The sequence below is a fragment of the Lagopus leucura genome, unplaced genomic scaffold (assembly GCF_019238085.1).
Source record: "Lagopus leucura isolate 7727_CA_CO unplaced genomic scaffold, USGS_WTPT01 Super-Scaffold_100024, whole genome shotgun sequence".
Classification (NCBI taxonomy): Eukaryota; Metazoa; Chordata; class Aves; order Galliformes; family Phasianidae; genus Lagopus; species Lagopus leucura.
Window position 1 is genome coordinate 3,882,002 of NW_024962276.1, and position 20,145 is coordinate 3,902,146.

General features: G+C 45.7%; 1 protein-coding gene across 1 annotated transcript in view; it reads left to right on the forward strand.

Moving 5' to 3' along the window:
• CUX1 (cut like homeobox 1) overlaps positions 1 to 20,145 on the forward strand; it is a 175,631-nt gene that overhangs the window by 45,311 nt on the left and 110,175 nt on the right. The window contains exons 3-4 of the mRNA XM_042879941.1: positions 651 to 698; positions 10,722 to 10,800. Coding sequence (XP_042735875.1) covers positions 651 to 698; positions 10,722 to 10,800 — 127 coding nt within the window. The remainder of the gene's footprint in view (positions 1 to 650; positions 699 to 10,721; positions 10,801 to 20,145) is intronic.

Consider the following 20,145-nt stretch of genomic DNA (forward strand, 5'->3'; position numbering starts at 1 on the left):
TCCTGCTGTCCTGTCTTGTGTTGGTTGCTGAGTTAAACTATGCTAGAAACTTCTAGACGTTTCTGTAAGCAGCATTTTAGCGCATTCAGTAGTATGATGTGTTGTAATTCTGAAGAATACTTGAGTATACAGAAACCAACAAACAATTCTCTCATCTTCAACATGGCTATCTCCAGTTCTCTGATGGCGGAAGGCAGAGCAGTCTTGAGAGAATAACAGATAAATCAGGCCCTGTACAAAATGACGGCACTCCCAGCTGGAATGATGGTCCAGTCATATTTCTTTAAGCCTGGCTTCCACGTGTGGGATAAGTTCAGAGGTGTAGCTGCTGTGTAGGTAGATAGAGGCATTTGCTGCTAATCGTATTAGTGTTTCAGCTGAATGATGAGATTGGAGACGTTCAGTGCTTGCCTAACATCAGTGCAGTTTTGTCAATTAATACTATCGCAACACATACAGGTATGTGTCAAGCTGGAAATGCAGACTTGTTCAAACTTAATTTTAGATGTACTTCTACTTTAACCAAAGCTCCCGCAAAATGCAGCCACGTCATAAGTAGTATTCCAGACCCAAAAGGAGAGTTAGAGACAACTTGACAACAACACATCCTTTCACATTTGTCTGATGGAATATTTTCTTCTGTCTTCCAGGACCTGCGCAAACAGGTAGCTCCACTACTGAAGAGTTTCCAGGGAGAGGTAAGAGCTTCTGATTCTCTTTGTGCTTTTGTTTTTGCTCCACGTGATCAGTGTGCCCACAGCCTGTCAGCACAGCTAGGCCAGGATGGAAGCTGTGAGCACGGAGCATTGCAGGGGTTCTGCTTCCCTGTGTGCTGGCATGCATGTGATACATTGCATTTTTGCTGGACAAGCTAAACTCATCCAGTCCCACTGCATTTAGCAGCCCTGAACGTAAGCTTTCTGCTGTGACTCAGGTGCACACACTAGCTCAGTATGCCTCGGTGACTTGGTGGTTTGTGTGCTTAATGAACTCAGTGTGGTGTGTGTGTGCAAAACTATGAAGATACCACACGTTGTTCCAGCTATAAAAGACTGCATTTTAGCTGTTTTTTAGAGGGCTTGTTGGAAGGCTCAAAGGTGGCAGGTGTTGGTTGGAAAACCAACAAAGTGCTCACAGCTCCAGGCCTGGCTTGTTCCTTGGTGCCTCTTCACACTGCTCCATGAGAAGTGCATGATCAGAGCGATCACAGCTTTAAAAGCCAAGTGGTGTTATTTTGAAGAGTTTCTATAGGAAAAGGCAGCGGAACCACTCTCAGAACGGGGCTTTTTAGCTGAAGCACTCCCTCACTAAGGGAAGCCAGGCAGGGGATGTTGCGCTCCTTCAGGACGATGCTGTGTAAAGAGTTTGCAAGTTTCTCTTTATCAGTGCCTGGGTTGGGGTTGGCGCAAGCTTTGTGTTCTGCTGCAGAGCTCTGCTCCTGAACTCAGCTCAGTCACAGCAGCAGCACTTTGGGCTTTGTTGATCTGTAATAAGGTGTTGGCTGATGTTGTGCTGCTGCAGTTCCCATCAACGCGCAGAGAAATTCAGGAGAGTGTTTTTAGAAGCCTGCCTAGAGAATTAAGTACACAACTCCTATTATCTGTAATGAGGGTTGCATTTCTGATTGCTTGCACATCCTGCTGAACGTGTATCCCAAATAAGCAACAATTTCTCATCTTAAAAGCAGCGTGGAACTCTTAGTTTACTCTCCGATTTCCCAAGTACTGCTATAAATAAATAAATAAGTAGAACAACTTTGTCCTTGATATACCTAATAGCAATCTGTGAGAACAAAGAATGACTTGTGTGAGTCCATTTGCCAGTAGAAATTTACACTTCAGAACTGCTGTGCTCTTAAACCTTTTCACTTTAGTTTCAAGCTTGCAAAGCACTGACTGAAGTGTATGTATGCTTTCAGCACTGTTCTTTAATGAAGGGAATGTCTGAGGATCAAGTAAGAACCATAAATCCAAGTTTTGCTACAGTGAAGGAATATCCTGCCATTAGATCTCGCCTGTTGGAGGCCTTGGCGTGGCTCATCGACACTCTTCCTGCATAGATATCTGCTTCACTAATGTAAGAGCGAGGCTTGTGTTGGTATAAATTCAATCTCATAAAGTCTAAGAGTAAAATTCATTGGTAGAAATCCCCTCTTACTGAAGCGAAGCACACATAAATCACAGTACTGTGCTGATGAATCTCATATCCAGTGATTCTGGTTTCTCTAATCTGTACGGGCTTTCAGAAACCTGGAAGAACTGATCTGATCATGTTTGGTCTCTTTGTTGTTAAGGCTTTCTGAAGGCTGATGAGCTGAATGCTGCAGGTGGGCCAAAAAGAGGAAATTAACACTCTGCCAGAGAAGGGAAGTCGCTTTTGCAAATCCCATGTGGGATGCCATGTTTTCTGCAGGCTCTGGGCACTGAGGGAGAGCCAGAAGATGAGAACGTGCAGTTCTGTAACAATCAGAGACACAAGGCACACACAGAGCTTTATGTGGCTCCAGCTGAGCCCCAGGCTGCCTCCCCAGCTCCTGCCTCACCTCCACACTGCTGCTGCTGCAGTGAGCCCTCAGGAGCACGTTTTCTTTTTTCCCCTTTTTGCTGGCGTTGTTTTCTGCCAGGTCAGTGGCTGATGCAGCTCTCTGCAGGCTCTGCAGGATTGGCAGAGGCAGCAGGGCAGAGCCGAGGGCAGGAGGTGCAGCTGGGCCAGCACAGGTTGACTTAAACTCTCCTTGAACTGCACCCTCACAAGCCTGATGTGACTTGGAAAGGTTGCCTTAAGCTCTGGTAATTAAATATCCTCCTGAGCATGCTTTATGGGGCATCTGCTTGTAAAACTGTGGCTAGTTCACTTTTTAAAATACACGCGCCCGTCAGTGCAACCAGTGCTGCTTCTCAGCGTGGAGGTGGATATTGACACCTCGCTACCCCTTTGCTTTGCTTTCGAATACGAATTCATCCAGAAAAACAACCCAACCCACAAACCAGAGCGTTCTGTGTTCTGTGGATATTAATCTCAATCAAAAGAAACTTTTTTATTATGATGTTTGAAGTAAAAGCATTATGAAACGAAATCTAAGCTGCTGGTGATGTTAAATCTCATGTTTGCTTGCTTCTCATTCACCTGAGGATGCATCTTAGTCATGGCTTGTTCACAGAGTGCTGGGTTAAACGCAGGGCAGAATTGGAGGTTTAAGAGCTTTATCATTCAATCATAAAATCGTTATCATTTCCACGTTGGCAGCAGCCCCCAGACGAGCTGTTCCTGCCCACCAGGCCGTTCTGTATTGCTGTGTCTATGGGAGCCGATGGGTATTTGTCCAAGAAATCTTTAAAAATAAAACTTTACGTTCTTGGGCTATGTGAATTCACAGGACTGACGTTGTGGTATGGAAATAAAATGTCTGAATCCGTATTTGTGAAGTCATCAAATAGATATTTTAAGGCTGGGAAAGGATTTCCTGAGGTCGTTAGCATTCTTTTCATGTGGCATAGCAGTACTGTCCAACAGTAATGCAGTAATCCCTCATTTGAAAACCCTTTAAGGCACGGGCTCCAAACACACTAGGCTTCATTTCTGTAAAATCCATTTCTCAGATTCTTCTCACAAAGCGAGCACTTCTAAGAGTGCCGTTCTGATGAGACCACTCCGGCTCCCCACTTAGCTGAATTGCTCTTTAAACTATTAATTTGGTCAGCAGCGTAATTTAATAATTTTCCATATGCAGACAACAGAAGCTGGAAATCTGTTTGGTGTGCTGGAGCTGCTAATCACGCCTTTGAATCAACACTGTAATAATGCCTGTGCTCACAGAACTTCAGGCCTACTTTCCTTCCGTGTTTTTCAAGGAGTGTTCCTGAGCTGATATTCACCCCCTTTAATTTCCTTATGTTAAATTTACAAAGCTAATTAATACAATTTCTTTCCTGTAGGTTCGCTCCATGATGGCTCAATTAGAGTAGCAGTAGAACTGTGGTTCAATATTCAGGCCAGCTTCATAATTGAAAACACATTTTCTTCTCAAAAGCTGCAGCTGGTTTGGTTCTGCTCATGCAGAAAAGGATATAACCTTGCATAACATAGGAAATGAACGGTTGAGAGAGAAGCCAAATTCAATTTCAGTCAGATATTTTGAGGATAAGTCCGTGATCTATGGAAGCAAGGGAATGAAAAGTGTGTGTATGTGGAAAGCAGCGTATTCAGCACTCTATTAATCACGGCTAGCCTGGGTGCTGTTGTGTGCTGTTGCGTTAGCGCTGATTCGAGTACAGAGGCTGGAGAGCAGCCAAGCACTCCAGAAGTTAACCTCTTAAAGACCCTGAGCTGCTTTCTGTTGAATAAATGTAATTTTGTGGTCAGAAATAAATGCTTGTGATGTAGCAGGAGCTTTGAAAACAACAGCGTGGCAAAGCTATTACAAATTGCTCCGTGTTGTGGAAGTCAACAGCACACATCAAAATGCAGAGCTCATGTCGAGGCGATCCCATTGCAGCCACCCTCCCATGAAAGTCCCATTAAGGCGAGCCGTGTAACAAAATGGAGTCAGCCGGGTATTTTTGGTGGTAATTGTGATCTTCCTGGGACAGATCTCAGTGACTGGGATAACAGACCAAGTCCCAAACCTAACAGACCCCAGTCATACACGGGGCACCTTTCCGAAGCTCTCGCAGGTTCATCTCCATCCCGTCTGGTGTGCAGAGTCCTACAGAAACAGGCATTGCTCCCGGGGTAACTTTGTGGAGGGGATCAACCCAAATCCTCTTATTTTTATATAATTGACAATGTGCTGAAATTCCTGTTGGCAGCTGGTGGGCTGTCTATATTAAGGCTTGCTGTGCCGCTGCCACGCGTTTGGGTGAAATGCTAACAGTGGTGGGAAACTATTTATGCAAAATTCAGATAGGCAGCACTGTTTCAGTTCACAGTGTCAGGAGTATCTTCTCCTCCCCTTAAAAAAAGAGAGCTTGAAGTGTGCTGGAAGGAATGGGGATGGGGGGGCTCTGCAGGGCCGGATTCTGCCGAGCATCATCATAATCCAGTCCCTGCTTGTCCAAATACTGAATTACTCCTGTATTTAGTGCAGAATTACTGCAAGGCTCTGCACAGGCCACTGTCTAGTTTTGCTTTGCTGAAGTAAAGCAGTGGTGATTTTTAATAGGGCATCCCAGTATAAAACATGAGCGGAAGATTGCACTTTGGTATTTAAATGCACGTAGATTTTGCACAGAGGCAGTTAATGAACTCGTTGTCCCAAAGACTCCGCTGCCCTAATTTTAAAAATAGTTTATAGAAAGGTAGGGGACATCCATGAGAGAGAAAGGGGATTGCAGAGCCCAGGTCATTGCTGCTGAGGCAAAAGGCTGATGGGCAGGGGAGAGCTCCTGCTCCCTTTCCTGCTCCTCCTCCTGTGAAACTGCAGGTGAAGCAGGATGGCACCGGTTGACACCGTGTCCTCCTTCCTCCCCCTTTGCTGTGCTGTGCACCGAGCTTTGGTGTGCCCCTCGCTGGGCGGGTGTCCTGCATGCTGCCCTGTGCTTGCACAGAGCTTGGAGGATGGAATTCAATGCCTTGGAAGATGTGTCCCCGGAAGCTATTGCCTGCTCATGCTGAGGGTGCTCAGCATCCCCTGGTGAGAGCCACCCATCCTGCACTCACAGTTGCTTTTGTTGCCTTACCATGGAAGAACTGAGCTGCTGTCATATTCACCTGCAAAGTGTCTTCTCTGCTTCCTTACTTCCTGGTATTTTTTACTTTTTTTAGCACTTTGACCCCAATTTGCCACCCACACCTTGACACGGGTTTCACGCCATTCCCAGCCCATGCCAACACAGGATTGCCGCAGGCAATGTCCTTGCCCCAGCCCCTTTACCCACCTCCTCCCTTATGCTGAGTCTAGCAAATGTATGAGATGAGTCAGTTCAGTTCGCCAACACGATGGAAAATAAATTTTCTCTCCTCCGTTGCTTAGTTTTCCATTGAGTCAGTGAGCTGAATCATGCTCCGGCGCTGCTGCGATTGCTGGGTCTGATGCAGGAGGAGCCGGTGGCCCGAGGCAGGAGGGAGCCGGGCTGCTCCCTTTGTGCCTGCCTGGGATGGGTGAGGAGCAGAGTGAGAGCATAAACTGAGAAACGCTGCTCAGAAATGCAGAGAGAAGCGTGGAGGAAGGCATGGAGGTTATGGAAGGATGCAGGGGAGGTAGAGCAGTAATCACAGATCCACCGCTGCAGGAATCTGAAGGCAGGGTGGCAGATAGGAAAAGCCGTTTAAACAGAGCTGTCATTGAGCTGTCAATATCTGGAGGCACACGTTGGGCTGGGTTGGTTTACTGGGAAGGCAGATCAAAGGCTAGAGAGCAACAAGCAGCTGTCCAGGCAAGAGGGAGCTGAGCTTTCCTCCAGGGCCGGCAGCGTTGTTTGTCTGGGAAGAGCAGGATCTATCTGGGCATGAAAGAAGAAAAGGTTTCAAGGGTTCAAGGTTGCAGCTGTTTTGCAGGAGCAGAACTGAAAAGCTGAGGGATCTGAGTCCCTCTTGAAGCCCTCTCGTTAACGTGAGGTTGAAGCAAGGAGCTGGGAGGTCTCCACGATGCCACCGTGCCCATCACAGGCAGCGTACCTGTGCAGCACCCAGACAGCTGGGATGGGAGCTGTACCACTGAGCAGGCCTCGCTTTGGTTAAAGAATTTATAGCACAGCTTAAATACACACCATATGCTTTAAGCAGCTCCACAGGAATCATTTCTTTTAATTTTGCTTCAGAAATATTCTAAGTGTAGCAAAGAGAAAAACAAAACAGCATTTTTGATTTTACTTCTGTCAGCTGCAAAACCTCCAGTTGTCCTCATGAGTTCTGTATGTTCACTGATTCTCCATGTAGGCACCTGCTGGTGTTAAGGATGGCAGATCAGCCAACTGCGCACCAACACTGTTTGCTTCCTAATGCATGCACAGAGCACTGTAGGGCTGCTCCTGTACACCACCACAGTGACTGATGCTCTCTTATGTGAGGGAGATGAGCTCCATTCCAATGGTTTAAGAGAAGGAATGGTGCCATTGTGTAGTGCCAGGAGTACTTGCTATAACCCCTGTTTGATTCCGAAGCAAAAATAAGTTTACATTAATAAGGTATTGGCATGCTTTTCCCTTTGTTAAACGTTTCTTGCAATTCTTAATGGCACTTCAGTAGCTCAGAAAAACTGAAGTCAAATGAAGAAACTTTGTAATGCAAAACAAAATGAGGGCTGCATAGGGGAGCGATGGGCTGATGGTTGGACTGGATGATCTTAGTGGTCTTTTCGTATCTGTGTGATTCTGTGAGTAAAGGCCCCTATTTAGTTTAGAATTACAGCAGCAATATAAATTGTGGTTTAAGTTGATTATTTTTACTTGCTGCTCTGGGAGCAGGACAGTAAAAATTGGTATCTTTTATATTAAGGTTGTTAATGAGAGTGAGAATTGCAACTGAAGAGCAGCGACGATAAGAGCTGGGCCTGCAGCATTCCTGTTTGGCACGGCGTTGTGTTTGAGACTCGATATGGGCCTGTGAGCTCTTTGTGCTTCGCGCACATCACCGAGGCGTCCTGCAGCTCTGGGAGCAGCTCGGTGCCTGAGCAGCAACTCCTGACAGCACTTGACCTGGAAAAACTGTTGGTGGAGGGAGGGCCGTGCCCGACGTGGCGTCTCGCCGCGCTCCTCCCCGCGTGGCCCCAGGGAGGTTGTGAAGATGAAGGGTGTGTGAAGGAGGGAGGATTCCTCGCGTCTCATTCCTGTTATCTCCATGTAGCTCCAGTGGTATTATCAAGACAAATAGTATGCCAGAACTTAAAAGTGAACATATGTTTATGGGGGTGGCAGGGAATACAGAGGTCACCGTTGTTTCTTTCTAGTCACAGAAGACATAATGGGGCCTGGTTCAGATAAATTAAGATGTGGAGCTTAGCTCGTGTCAAGATTGCACTGGTGTAATTATAAGTTGACTTCTTTCTGGGTCCCTCAAGTTTTCAAGAGTCAAATAAAAGTGTTCAGCAAGTTTTCTAATGTACTTTAACTGTTGGAGTGTGATCTCTGTTGGCTCCCGAACCAATTTTACTCAGATTTGAAAAGGTTTCAGTGAGCTTCCAAACACTTATTTCCATGTCATTTCAGTGCTCTGCTTCCTTTGTCACTGGACTTTATTTATATCTTGCTATTTTGATGACCTTCTCGTCCCATATCTCCTTACGCAGCTGGAAGCTGACATATGTAATTCATTTGTTATTCCAGTTAAGGTTGTCACAGTGCTTTCTTTAAGATATCAAGTAGTTGCAGAGCCCATTTTTGATAGAACTTTAAACCAGGCAGCTTCACTGATTTTTAACTACTTAAAAAAAAAGAATAAATGAAAGCTTTCTGCCTGGTGGGATTGTTTGGAGTTCTGGTTCAGAATTTTGGGAGGAAAAAAGAAAAGGTGTGAAAGTTCCTGTGATTTACAAACGGCTTCCGTCAGAAAGTCTCTGATCTCCTCGGAATATGTTGTTTCAGTTCTGCTTTATACTTCAGTCACGGTGTAACTGGCGAGGAGTGAATAAACCATGTGCAATATTTAAGGAGAACTTAAGTACAAATGCCCTTTATTAAAATGTAAGAAGCTGTAATAGGAAAACAGACCCATTTGGTTATTTCGTAGGAATGGAAGTGCATTTACTCTAAATGCTTTGCTTTTCCTAGACAGGGAAAATGAGTTTTTCAGAATACAGTACAGAATCTGTTCTGCAATGCTAATTGTATTTAATAATAGTCATTTAAATTTGGCTGCGCTGTGCTGAGCAGCAGCGAGAGAGAATCGTATGTGGGAACACAGAGGTCCCGAAGTCTGACATATGGTGCTCTGGCCTTCAAAGTCTGTCTGTGCACCCAGCAAATATCTCCGAAGCCTTTCTGGTGGCTGCCCCCCCTCTCCCATCTGATTCTCAGGCACAGCGCTTTTCCAGCGTTGGCACTTGGTTCCATATTCTCATTTCAAATACTCTGCGTTGGAGAACGTTCTGAGTTGCTTATGTTCTCATTCCTAATGAGCATCGGTCCATCTGTGATTGCTTGGATTGAAATTAATAAATGGGTTATTCAACAGCATCAATCTCTTGCTTTCTGGCACGTCACATCAGCTGCCCTCTGTGGTTCTGGTGCCTCCCACAGCCCTTCTTGGTGAGCTCTGGAAGCACAGGCAGGCCTTGAGGGCTTTATACCTCGCGCTCCACGCAGTTTCCACAGTCGTCCTGACAGTTCAGTTTTCTGCCCTTAATCCTCTCCGCAGTGATCCCTGCAGGTCACTCTCAGCCACAAGACTAATCTGCAGCAGTCACGTGCAGGTCCCGCGCTCTGCCCCCGTGCTCCCTGCCTCCATTACTCTGACCACCCCCAGCCTCTTCCCTGCCCGCTCCATTCTCACAGCACAGCCGTGGCACCGAGGACGGCAGCTCTGTGCTGTGTCTCCTCTCCTGGCACCTCTGCTTCCCGGCGGCGCGTCGGGCTGGCAGCACGCACAGCAAAATACCACAATAAAACACTTTCCTGAAACGCAGAGACAGTAAACTCTGTCCATTGTTTCTGCCTTATCTGCCGAATCAATAAGTGGTTAAAGAATTCAAGGACGTTTTTCAGACAAGACCTTCCTTTTTTAGTACATGTTGACGTACGCACCTTTAAATGGCTTCATAATATTAGCTGTTTTTCAAATATGCAGGAGAATTGGTATCAGGCCTTTGTAGCTGTAGTTCTTCAGATCCTTCCTTGCTTTTTATTAAAATATGGGAACGATAATCTCCATGCTTTTAGTTTCCTGATTAGAGTAAGCTGCTGGAAAGTGCTGCCAGGCTTTCTGCTTCCCTTTCTGTCTCTGCTTTGGAGCAGCAATCACGTGGAACTGGTCTTGGTTTGGGTACTTTCTGTCAATATTTAGTCATTGTAAATCCTCCATTTTCCAGTACATTAAGAAAAAGTTTGCAGAAAAAAAAACCCAAAAGTTGCTGTTGAATGAATACTTTCTTGTCAGAGCTATAAAGCTGCCCTTCCTTCCACAGTGAAGTTTTGGAGGAAAATACAAGTTCAGAGAAAAGAATAGATGGTGGGAGGTAGTTATTCTGCCTTACCTGAGCAGGCAGCTTCCTAAACGAGCGCTGCATGAATTAACACAAAGTAAGAACAGACGTGAAGCCAGAGCAGCCTGCCTTCAGCTCTGCAGCACAGGGCAGCTCGGTCTCCTGGGTCTTTGCATGGGAAAGATTCAGAGCTGTTTAGTGTTCAGTAGCAGAGGATGCCCAGAAGTGCATCTTTTCATCTTCTCACAGGTTTAGTGGAAACCTGCAATGAAAGCAGAGCGTGACATCAGAAGTGCACGCAGATCCCATTTGCTGTGTTATATCTTAATTAGCAGTAAAAGAAAGTTACTGAGGAGGACGCCTGTCCGGCCTGAGCCCGGCTTGCTTTCTTTGTATTAAGATTTGAAGTGAAGAATCACAGCAGGCAGCAGTGTTCTTAAAAATATCGATTGCTGTTGTGCTGAAACAGGACTTCAAATTACATTCAGTGCAGACATAGCAGAAATACTCTCACAAGGCTACAGGAGCTGTACACAGGAGATGAGGTTCCCTCTTTATGTGTTATGTTTTCGTTTATTCTTATAGCTCTGAGTGCACGAGTTGTATTGCACCGAGTCTAACACCTTCTTTCTCCTCACCCCCTCAGATTGACGCATTGGGTAAAAGAAGCAAAGAAGCAGAGGCAGCCTTCTTGAATGTTTATAAGAGATTAATTGATGTCCCAGGTAAGAAAATGAATTCCTTATTCTGAAAATGTTCTGGCGTATTTTGGTGTGAATGCTGCTGGCTGTTTGTTCTCCCTTTGCTGAGTTAAACATGAGTTACGTTTTGATTCTGAAACCAAACGCTCCAGCATTCTTTCTAATGGAAGGAACTAAGTAAGGTTCATTTCATGGCTTCTCTTGAAACTGTTCACTGACTTGACTTCTCAATGTTTGGATGAGTCCATTTTTATTATTAAAATATTGTGTGATTCTGAACAATTCATTTGTTCGGCTTCACAGTTAAAAAAATATATATTTCAAAAATCCATGCAGAGGCAATGTGCGTACTTCCAAAGCTTACAATGCTTGTCCCAGGCCATGGCTGCCCCTCCCTGTCCATCACAGCCCAGCCCAAAGTGCTCGTTTCCTGCTATAATTTGGGAGGGCAGTCTGGTGTCTGGTGCTTTGGATATTTGTCACCACCAGAATTCCATGGGAGCCTTCAGATGCTCTCGTGCAAAGGCTTTTTCTGAAGCCTTGCATCACCACAGGTGCTGGGATTGGAATAGCAGAGTCGGGCTAAAGCTTGGTGGAGTAGGCAGGACGTACCTCCCGTGCTGTGATGGAAGATGGCTTTACAGAAAAGGGACGTTCTCCTCCATTTGCAAGAGCAAAATTTGCAGCACATTGCACACAGTCACAGCCCTTTGTCCAGCCTTCCCCTGCACATGCCTTATGTTAAATGTCAGAGAAGTATTTCTTTGATATTCTGACTCCACGTAAACATTTTGGCCTGGCTGAGTTGTGGGTGCGCTGGAGTCTGTGGGATTAGAAATATCTGCAGGTCTTGGTTCCACGTTACATCCGTGGGTCTCAGAGCACGCCAGTGCCGTCAGAAGCACATTCCAGATTCTGCAGAAGTCTGACCAGTCTCCTGTAGCTGCGTGGAAGCACAGCCAGTACTCAGTATTTACAGCAAATAATGGAACAAGAAGGAAAACAGCCGTTAGGAATGCGCAGCACTGTAATGGTCACGGCGCGGTGGGGCTGAGCGAGGCACTCATGGCGCAGCACAGATAGCCTTCCACACTGGGCATGTCTTCGTGGAGGGCTTTCGTGTACAGAAGACATCAGCAGTAATTTATCACACACGCTGTTTTGCCCCTGTGTGGCTTATATATCTTCAGACCTGTCCGTTTGGTATTTCAGATATTTAGGTAGAGGTTTCGCTCCGAAATCCTGCAGTGTTTTCGGTGTGAGAAGGGAGCTGTGATGTTCTGAGAAAGCTATGGCTGGAATGCTGCAGTGGTTGTTTGGCGTTAAGCATCACTGTTACGCGACAAGGGCGCAGTTTTATCAGACGTTCAATGTCCTTTATAGGACCATATAATAATCGCAGCTGAAGTTTAATTCCCAGCAGCCAATTTTATGGTTCTTGAGGAAAGCTTGTGTTCCTCTCTTCAGTAATAACGTGCACCCTTTATATAATTAAAAAGGGCTTCTATTTTAATTTCAGTACACAATGATCTGTATTGAAGCTCCAGCTATGGTGCTTTATGGATTCAGCTAAGTTTAATGATTTTCTTTCCTGAATTGGAGCAGAGTTTTCACTCAGGCTCTCCAAGCAAAGAATTTGTGGGAAAAGTGGTGTTCTGTGCAATTTTCTACATACATCGAGTGGTTTTCTCTTGAAGAGATAAAATAAACCTTTCCACGTCTCTCCAGTTTTAGGCTACTGTTAAAATAGAATTATCATTGGTTGGTGCTGCAAAACGTATCCGTCCTAAAGGGACAGTAAACACTTGGCTTTATGTGCATTTATCCAGCTGTAATTCTCACTCATATCACTCTGTATGCTTGAGACTGAACATTTTTAATTAATGGAATTAATTTTCTCATTTAAGTGCCTCACTTTCAGTATGCAGCAGAGAGCTAGAGAAAAGTGAATGCTGCCACATGAATTGCACTAATCAGCAAGGTTGTCACAACTTACCTTTAAAAATACTGTGAATTTATTTATTGTGAGGTAACGGGAGGTTGAGTTTGTGTTTTGAGGAAGCTTTCTGCCATCTGTGCAAGATTGCCTTCCTTCTAATTTTATAGAACAAGTGTGTTATGTTAGGCCCTTGGCTTCCAGGGTCTTAGTCTTGCAAACGCTGAGAGTGAAACTGGAGCCCAGTTTTCTAAGTGTTTGGAGGAATAGTGTTCCCTTGCAGTACATTGCTAATTCACTCTTCCTAAAGCTTTAACAGGAAAAATATTAAGTGTGAACAACATTAAAAATTCAGTATTTTTCTTTTAAAAATTGTGTTTGATACTTGCAGTGTTTATTTTTCTTAAACTAAACTTCACTGTGATTTTCAAGTAAAGGTTAAAAGAGAGACCAGAGTGAATGCCAGACAGCAGTATCTGCATAAACTGCTTGAATTTCACTTTATGCTGTCTCTTTATTGCTGTGCAATTACAGCACAATGCCAGACTTTCATTTTCTTGGCTTTCAGTAACACTCCCGTTACGAATGGCTGCTGCGTAGACAAAAAGAAACGACTTCTGCCTTTAAACAGAAAATCCTCTATCTTGCTGTGGCATCAATTAAACTGAATTTGGGTGCCATCAGTCACTCCCTGGAGCAGCACACTTTGCACTACCTGTGTCTGCCCGCTCCTCTGCTCCCTGCGCACAGGCAAAGCTCATCTGGGTGCTGCTGTGCTCAGGTCCCACACTCAGCCCTCAGCCTCCCCACCACTGTCCCACACCTCGTTACACCCTGCCAGGGTACAGTAAGGAATCAGGTGGACGTTTGTCAGCATTTGCATGTTCTCAGAGGCAGGGCAGGTTAGCACAGCCTTGCTCTGAGTTTGGTGGGACTGTGCTGCTGTTTAGGGCTCAAGTGTAAACGGTGCACGTTTCTGCTTGATCTGAATGTCATCCAGAAGGAACTAAATGAAGTGTCTCTTGCAGTGTAAAAGGGTATGTGTTTTTATTGGAGACTCTTCACAGGTCTGCTGTGATCAGATTCGCCATCAGTTTGGTGCTACATAATGTGCATTTTAGCTCAGAGGAGCCCCTGCTAAGGACAGCATAAAACAAAATAGAGGGTAGAAAGAAGAAACATACAATTTTTTTAATGCGTCCTGTCAAAACAATAAAAAGCAGTAACCATGAGAGATGGCTGGAGTGGAAATTTAGTCTTTCCCTTGCTCCTGGCTGCCATAAATCGTGTGCCCAGCGCCGGGCTGCCCTGCAGGAGGGCTGCAGGGAGGGATGCAGTGTTTGCAGGAGTCACAGGCTTGCAGATTTCACACTGCCCGGCACAGGGCTTTCTTTTTCAGGGGGTGATTTAGCTGAGGAAACACAAACTTCTTGTAAAAGAAGTAATCAGTTAAAGTAAATGTTAGTGAATTACTTCTACGGGCAGAAATCTGTTTCTCACCCATGAGGAAAGCCCCATTCCTTTACCAAGGAACACAGTTCCCAGCTCCATTTGTTTGTGATCATTTACCTTTCAGCCACTTGCTTTGCTGTTTGGACTGTGAGAAGACTGCCGTTTAAACAGCCGCTCGATCAATGTTCTGTGATTAAAGGTGACATGAGAAAAAAACAGGTTAGATTTCTTCTCAGAAAAGTTATCTCTTGCTTATGTTGGAGATGATGAATGTGTATGAAGCCGTCGTATTCTTGGTCATTATGTGGCTTGTTTGGATTGTTTTGTGGAGCGCAATGTTAAGCAGAAGGTGTAAAGGTTAATACCAGTCCTGATAGGAGAAGGTCTGCACAGACTGTTTGCACCCAGATGACCAGAAGGCTGCACAGTGTGCTGAAGTTAAAAGCCAAGCACACAGAGCCTTTGTGCCTGTAGAGGAGAGCTGAGCAAATACAATTCAGGAAATTCATGCTGAAAACGTGGCATGCAAAAGTTAATTCTCAGAGTACTTTTCATTCAGCTAATGGTTAATTGCTTCAGAAACTCTAGGAGAGCAGTGTCAGGCTGTGATATGAGTTTGTGGTGTATCACGACTGATCAGCACAGAGCATTTCTGAGGAGTGTCTGCTCTCGGTACACATGATGTGAAAAATCTTAAGCAGTTCCAGGTTTGATAAACAGTGATAGGAGCCAAAATGATCACCCTTTCTCAAATGAAATATACATAAATAAAATTGGAGCTAGAAGCGTAAAATGAAAGGGCTGCTGGTATTTTTGCTGTCCCTAACTTTGCAATGGAAATGAATATTCATAACGAGTGCTTTTGCTCGACGTTAGAGAGAAAACAAATCAGCGTGACAGTGAGTAGTCCTAGGAGGAAAGGAAGCAAAATGAACTTATTCATGGACAGCAGCAGCAGTGCATACACCACCTCGGAGAGAGCGGTAGGGTGTCTTTCAAACACACTTGAAAATCTGATAAAATTAAGCAGAAAATTGGACGTAGTTAATACTTGAAAGAGTGAAAATTAGTGAACTCATGCGGCTGCAGGTAGCGATGCAGCGTGTGACTGCATCCCATCTGAAGGCAGACGCTTTGATGCTTCGTCAGCATGTTCAGGCCAGGTTAAAGAAAAAAAAGAGAGACTTATATAAACATATTTAAAATGCCCCAGTTTTGGCTGGAAGAGAAGTCTATAGAATAAAAAATGAGGGAACGTAGGCATTGGTGATTTTCCCACAAACTGTTCTGCAAACCTTTGCACAAAAGAATGCCTGAGGTGGGGGTGAAGAGCTGCGTGGGGAGACTCGGAGCGGCGGTTTGCTGGGGTCAGTGGCTGCTACCCTTCATTTCCAGCACTGAGGAAAGCAGCTCAGAATCACTTCAGTCTCCTCCCCTCTGGGGTCGCAGTTCTGCGCCGTGCCTCGGGACGCAGCATAAGATACCATTTGGGATCTGTGCTGGCTGAGTGCGTGCTGGTAGGGCACACTGATGGGGTACGTGGTTATTTTCTGACGAGGCACAAAGTCCTGCTGGTCTTTATCCTGGTTCTCTTTATCCTTATTGAGACGAGTGTCACAATAACTGAAAACTGCTTTGATACTTGAACATGTGGCTTCCAATTGGGGTTGTCTGATCACATTCTTTTTTCATCCATTTTTCCTCGTTGAATTAATAATTGGATAAATTCCTTTGTAAAAGCTGGAATAAATATTCCAAGGAAGAAATATCCCTAAAGCATGCACTTTGAAAAATTTATTGCGTGGTTGTCAAGCCCTATTTTAGTTGGTAGGCTGGAGGCACGGAAAGAAGAGGGGAGGTGCAGATAAGGGGAAGGATGCAGTGAACGGACACGGGAGAGCCTTGCAGCGATGGGCAACTGTGCCTGGAGGTGCTGCTGCAGCGCCCTGTGCAAGCTCCTGCTTTAGAGACTGGGGTTAGGACAACCCTGACCCTCCTACCTGGAACAGGACTGCATATTCAGAGCAGAAGAGGCAGCGCGTGGGTGCTTGTGTGATAGGGAATATCAGACTTTCCCTTCCTCAGTTGCAGGAACGTGAAATGGAATCAGAACAAATCCCTCTCAGTATATACAGAGCTTTCAAATACGGTGGACGGTTCTTTTTTTCTAATCTCAAAACAGAAGGAACGAAACTTTCAGCATATGAGTGATTTTCTGTAAATGCCCTTTGCTTTGTATTGAGCTCGGTGTGCAAGCAGTAAATTCCAATGTCTTCAGCCATTACAAGAATATTAATGACAGACTGGAGCATTTTCAGTTGCAATGGTTTCTCTTATAAGTCACTAGCTCCTTTTTTAGCTGGCATATTATAGTGCCATAAAATCTTGTATCACCTATTATGCGTACCCACTTTGAATATTAAATCCTTCTCCGTGGATTAATTTCGGTTCCTTCTTTGAAAATAAAGGGAACTGAGACACAATTCATTAAGGAATCAATCATTTACACTGCCTTGTTCGACTCTTTTGGTTACTGGCATAGAGATGCATCTCACGGCCTGGTGCAAGGCCAGAGCATCCCTCCAGCAGGTTGCAACGCTGGTAGATGAAGAAAGGATCATAGAATAATAGGATATCTCAAGTTGGGAGGGAATTACAAGGATCGAGTCCAACCTGCGGCTCCACAAAACCATCCAAAAATCAGAACATATGTCTGAATGATAGACAAACACTTCTTGGATGCCAGTAGCTCGGGGCTGTACCCACTGCCCTGGGCAGCCTGTCCCATGCCCACCACCTACCCTGGTGCAGTGCCTCTTCCTGATGCCCAACCTGACACTCCCCTGACGCAGCTCCGTGCCATTCCCTTGAGTTCTGTTCTTGCTCACCAGAAAGAGGATGTTTTGAAATAACAGCCCACAAATCTAAGAGCCACATAATGGCAAAGGGATCCATGGGATTGTGGACAGAATGACCCTATTGCATCTCGTACCATTTCAACTGACCCTGTGGGCATCAGAGAGTTGCCACTGCCACTTCATTGCGATCGACCAGGAGCAGAGCCTGTTGTGCCGTGGCTTTGTCATCCCTATTCAAAGGGCTGCATCAGAGCTGGAAAAATTCTGCCTTGCTGTTCTGGGGGCTCGGCACAATTTGGTGCCTGCTTTCTCACTGGTGAGGGAAATGGGTACTGGGAATTGCTGATGGAGCCCTTATGGAATGCTCCGAGAGCAGCAGGGTGAGGAGAATGCCATGAAAAATGGGAAAAAGAAGAGGAGTAGATAGATCCCGGTGCTGTGGGGTGGGGGAGTAAGGGAATGTGTTTCATTCTTGATAGAAGGAAGAACCTTTTCATGTTGTTTATGAAGTGAGGAGCTGGAGAGATGATGAGCTTTGTTCTGAACGAAATCATGGCTGTAGCTCCTCTGTTCCTGGGCTGCCAGAGTCAGGGGGGAACGGGAGCAAAGTTATCATTTATTCCGCGAAATCTTTGTCTCAGTCTCTCTAGGCTGTATCAATTTACCCCAGAAATTTCTGGGGAATAATTAATGAATTAATTAAGTATGCTGTGAGGTGTTTGAATATTCAAAAGCTGCAGTGTAATTATTATTTTTTTTTCCGAAGCAGGCTCTCGGGTTATTTTCAGATTCAATCTCCTGAGGAAGTGCGGGACCTGGAGTGGTGCCTTCAGGAAACCCCCAAACTTCAGCGTTGTGGCCATGCTTTAAAAATAATCAATAAAAGCAGAGTTCAAGTTGCGTTAATGACGCCGTGCTGAGACGGGTTGTTGTTTTTCTCCCCTCCGTTATCGCTTGCCGTGGGTGTTTGTGAGGAAGCCTTCCTTACACCACGGTTTGGGCAACAGAGCCGCGCTTTGTGAAACGGATTATTTTTAGACCCAAACCTTCGGAAACGCATTACGGCGGAATGAAATATTAATTGCCCCCGAAGTTTGGCACTGTTTCATAACTTGATTTCTTGGTGAGGAGGGAGCACGGAGCCCTTTGTTTTGGAAAGGAGCTCCATCTTAAGATACGGACAGAGCGCCGCGCGGTCCTTCCCACGCTGTAAACAAACAAAGCGGGCCCGCAGGCACCGCACTTCCACAAAAGGGTTCGGGTGCTTTTTCAAAACACCGAATTGCGACTCTTTGCTGCGTGCGGCCGCTGCCTCCGCGCAGCGCCTCAGGGCGCGCGGCCGTTCCCGCCTCAGCGCCGCCTCAGGCTCCTCCCGTCCCGCTCGGCGGCTCCATGCCGGGCCTTGCCGCGCGCCCCCCAGCCGCCCGGGGCTGCCGGGAAGGGCTGAGTGAGGGCGGCCCCAGCGTCCCGCCGGGCTGCGGGCACCGCGCGCTCCGTGTCTCTCTCTGTATTTAAGCGCTGACAGCGTTTTTTTTTTCCTTCGGGCTGACAGCTCCGAGCAGCGCGCGCTGTTCAGGCAACTTTTGAGCTTCCACCTTCCGAAACGCCACCGAACGCAGACCTCCAACGCAGCGTTACATTCCGGAGCTTTTCCCCTCCTCTGCTTAAATAACGAGGGTGGTCCCAGCATACTCCATATCGAGACAGCTTTTCATCAGTTGTTCATCAGCATGCTAATTGCTGTATGACTAATTATGCCCTGAATTCCAGTTGATTTTCTTAATGAGACAGCTGGGTTAATTATGTAATCGTATGATTACATTAGCCCAGAGTGCCCCTGCTCAGTGTGAGTGCTGTGATGTCAGCGTCCAGCCCGGTGTGCCCAGGGAGGGCAGCAGGCGCTGCTCTGTCTCCGAGGGCTGCCTTTGTGCTGGGTTTGGATTTTATGATCAAGATTCTGTTTGGAAGTGGGGTTGGTCAAGGGTAGACCAGCCTTGCCTCCTGGTTTGAGGCTGCAGGTGTGAGGCGCTGCCTCCATCCAGCTCATAACGTAAAGCAGCGTTTTATCAGGACCTGCCTTTAGGTTGCTTTGAAAGCGGTGCTTTGTTTACGTGCAGAAGCAGCAGCACCGATAATTTGTTCTTTTGCACTGTTGCTCAAAAATGGTGCGTTGTCCATGGCATGTGAATGGTCTGGAAGTGCTGCTGCTTTGCACCCCACTTGTTTGACGGACAGTATTAACTTCTATATAACATTGCCCTTTTTGTTTGCCCTTTTCGTTAGCTGGGCCACATCCACTCAGCTCCTCTGGGCTGCTCAGCGAGGTCTTTGGGGAAGCAAAAGCAGCAGCGCTGCTCCGGTAGTGTGGGGAAGCCTCATAGAGTCACAGAATCGTTACAGTTGGAAGGGGCCCTTAAAGGCCATCAGGTCCAACAGCCCTGTCGTGAGCAGGGGCACCCACGGCTCATCAGGGATCAGGTCTGGGTGTGAGGGGCTCTATATGCACACACGGTGCAGGGGGCATCTCTGTGGGGTAGGGTGCAACAGGTGGCTTAGGAAAGCAGAGCAGGAAAATATAGAAATGTGTGCAGAACTCAGCATAAAAACAAACATCTCCATTTACTGCTAGGCAGTAACAATTGCACTATGGGCTTTAAGTTGTAGATGAGCTGATCCTTCTTGTCTTTTTTTTCATTTCTTATTTATCTTGTGCCATGCAGAGATCCTGAACTTCTGCAAGCCAGATAAGAGCCACACAAGGAGAATAATTTGCAATGAGTTTTCTACATTTAAGTGTTAATTGAGATGATTTTTCTCTTTTAGTAGTTACAGAAAAGGCACGTCTTTGTTGCTGCCTATAAGCTAGTGGCATTTGATTTGTCTGAAACGTGTGTGCCTGTTGTTTGTGTAATGAATCGAAAGTTTTGGTCCATTGCTTGTTTAAAAATTCAGTGACCTCCTGTTAAATGACATGAAACACACTTTGTAAGCCTGGTTAATACACAAAGGTATGCTTCTTCATGCATGCATACATTGGGAAGAGCGGAGTATTTTTATTTATTTTTAAATGCACTCCACTCAAATAGGGTTTATGCTTGTTTCGTATTAATTGGTGTTCATAAA